At 45.3% G+C, this 2,444-nt stretch overlaps 1 protein-coding gene across 1 annotated transcript; it reads left to right on the top strand.

Moving 5' to 3' along the window:
* The first annotated feature begins 573 nt into the window (after positions 1-573).
* On the top strand, positions 574-1,065 carry LOC137646666 (uncharacterized). Its single transcript, XM_068379772.1, has one exon. The coding sequence runs from the start codon at positions 574-576 to the stop codon at positions 1,063-1,065; it is 492 nt and encodes a 163-aa protein (XP_068235873.1).
* The last annotated feature ends 1,379 nt before the right edge of the window (positions 1,066-2,444 follow it).

Below are 2,444 nucleotides of genomic sequence, written 5' to 3'. Positions count from 1 at the left end.
ATATATATCTATCCAAATATTTAGCCGTTATTATTGACGGGTTGCGTATACTAGCTCTGTTATGATATGTTACTTCTTTTGAGCTCTTTTGCGTGTATATGTAAGTATTAACCGTCATTATTGGCGGGTCGCGTATACTAGCTCTATTATAATTTTTCTTCCTTTCGAGTCCGACGTCAATGACCTTATATGTCACTGTGCCAGAAGACCTCAAATCAATCAATCAATATTTTTGAGTCACTTTCGTTCATAGAGAATTCTACTACGATATATTATTTCTTTTGAGTCGCCTTTATCGGGCTTTGGCCTCTCCCGAAACCCATATACCCTATTTGGCCTCTCCCGAAACCCATAAACCCTATTTGGCATCTCCCGAAACCCGTAAACCCTATTTGGCAACTCCCGAATCCTATAAACCCTTTTTGGCAACTCCCGAAACCAATGAACCCTATTTGGCATCTCCCGAATCCCGTAAACCCTATTTGGCATATCTCGAAACCAATGAACCCTATTTGGCATCTTCCGAATCCCATAAAACCCTATTTGGCATATCCCCAATCCCATGAACCCTATATGGCATCTCCCGAATCCCATGAACCCTATTTGGCCTCTCCCGAAACCCATAAACCCTATTTGGCTTCTCCCAAAACCCATGAACCCTATTTGGCATCTCTGGAAACCCATGAACACTATTTGTCATTTCCCCAAACCCATGAACCCTATTTGGCATCTCCCGAATCCCATAAACCCTATTTGTCATCTCCCGAAACCCATGAACCCTATTTGGCATCTCCCGAATCCCATAAACCCTATGTGGCATCTCCTGGAACCCATGAACCCTATTTGACATATCTCGAAACCCATGAACCTTATTTGTCATCTCCCGAAACCCATGAACCCTATTTGGCATCTCCCGAATCCCATATACCCTATTTGGCCTCTCCCGATTCCCATAAACCCTATTTGGTATCTCCCGAAACCCATGAACCCTACTTAGTATCTCCCGAATCCCTTAAACCCTATTTGACATCTCTCGAAACCCATGAACCCTCCCTTCAACCCTAAATGGCATCTACCGTAACCCATGAACCTATTTGGCATCTCTGGAAACCCATGAACACCATTTGTCATTTCCCCAAACCCAAGAACCCTATTTGGCATCTCCTGAATGCCATAAACCCTATTTGTCATCTCCCGAAACCCATGAACCTTATTTGGCATCTCCCGAATCCCATAAACCCTATTTGGCATCTCCCGTAACCCATGAACCCTATTTGACATCTCTCAAAACCCATGAACCTTATTTGTCATCTCCCGAAACCCATGAACCCTATTTGGCCTCTCCCGAATCCCATAAACCCTATTTGGCATCTCCGGAACCCATGAACCCTATTTGACATCTCTCGAAGCCCATGAACCTTATTTGTCATCTCCCGAAACCCATGAACCCTAGTTGCCATCTCCCGGAACCCATGAACCCTATTTGACATCTCTCGAAGCCCATGAACCTTATTTGTCATCTCCCAAAACCCATGAACCCTATTTGGCATCTCCCGAATCCTAAATACCCTATTTGGCCTCTCCCGATTCCCATAAACCCTATTTTGGTATCTCCCATGAACCCTATTTGCCCTCATACAAATCCCTTTAACCCTAGTTGGTATCTCCCGAAACCCATGAACCCTATTTGGCATTTCTCGAATCCCATAAACCCTATTTGGCATTTCTCGAATCCCATAAACCCTATTTTGGACCTTCCTCCATGGCAGGAATAACTAATATTCCACGTTACCTCATAAGAAGAGGCGTCCTATCTGGCCGGTCAAATATATAGGGGCAGTCCGCTGGGAAGAGAGAGAGAGAGGGGGAGAGAGAGAGAGGCAGTGAAATGCAAGGGTGGGGGGGAGGAGGAGGAGCAGGAAGATGAGGAGTAGGAGGAAGGGAAGAGAGATGGGAAGACGGAGGTTAAATGTTTTAGCTGAAACGATCAAGGTAAAGTTCAAGAAAATGGAAAAGGTAGAACGAATGTTAAGTTACTGAAGGGAAGGATGGAGTGTTGGTGATCGTATGCTCTGGACATGCTTCTCCTTCCACCTCCTTCTCTTTCTCTTACTTCTCGCCTTCCCTCCTCCTCCTCCTCCCTCCTCCTCCTCCTCCTCCTCCTCCTCCAGCTTCTGTTGGTCTGGTCGGAAACCCAGGCTGTCTTGGACCGTGCGAATACGTGGTAAAAAGTTAATGGAAACTTATTCGACTGAGAAATTCCCATTACCTTCCGGGAAGAGTCCAATTAGGATTTTTCCCAACAATGCCAGGAGAAGCGCGCGTCAAGAAACGGGTGCTCTTACGTTTTCCCCTAAAATGTCGGCGTTTTTTTCCTAAAGATCGCCATGTTTCCAGCCAGTCAAAGCCGTAGACAGAAAGAAGTTCATAAAGTTATAATGTGA

The sequence above is a fragment of the Palaemon carinicauda genome, chromosome 9 (assembly GCF_036898095.1).
Source record: "Palaemon carinicauda isolate YSFRI2023 chromosome 9, ASM3689809v2, whole genome shotgun sequence".
NCBI lineage: Eukaryota > Metazoa > Arthropoda > Malacostraca > Decapoda > Palaemonidae > Palaemon > Palaemon carinicauda.
Note: the sequence above shows the minus strand (reverse complement) of the source record. Positions and strands in the feature narration are given on the sequence as shown.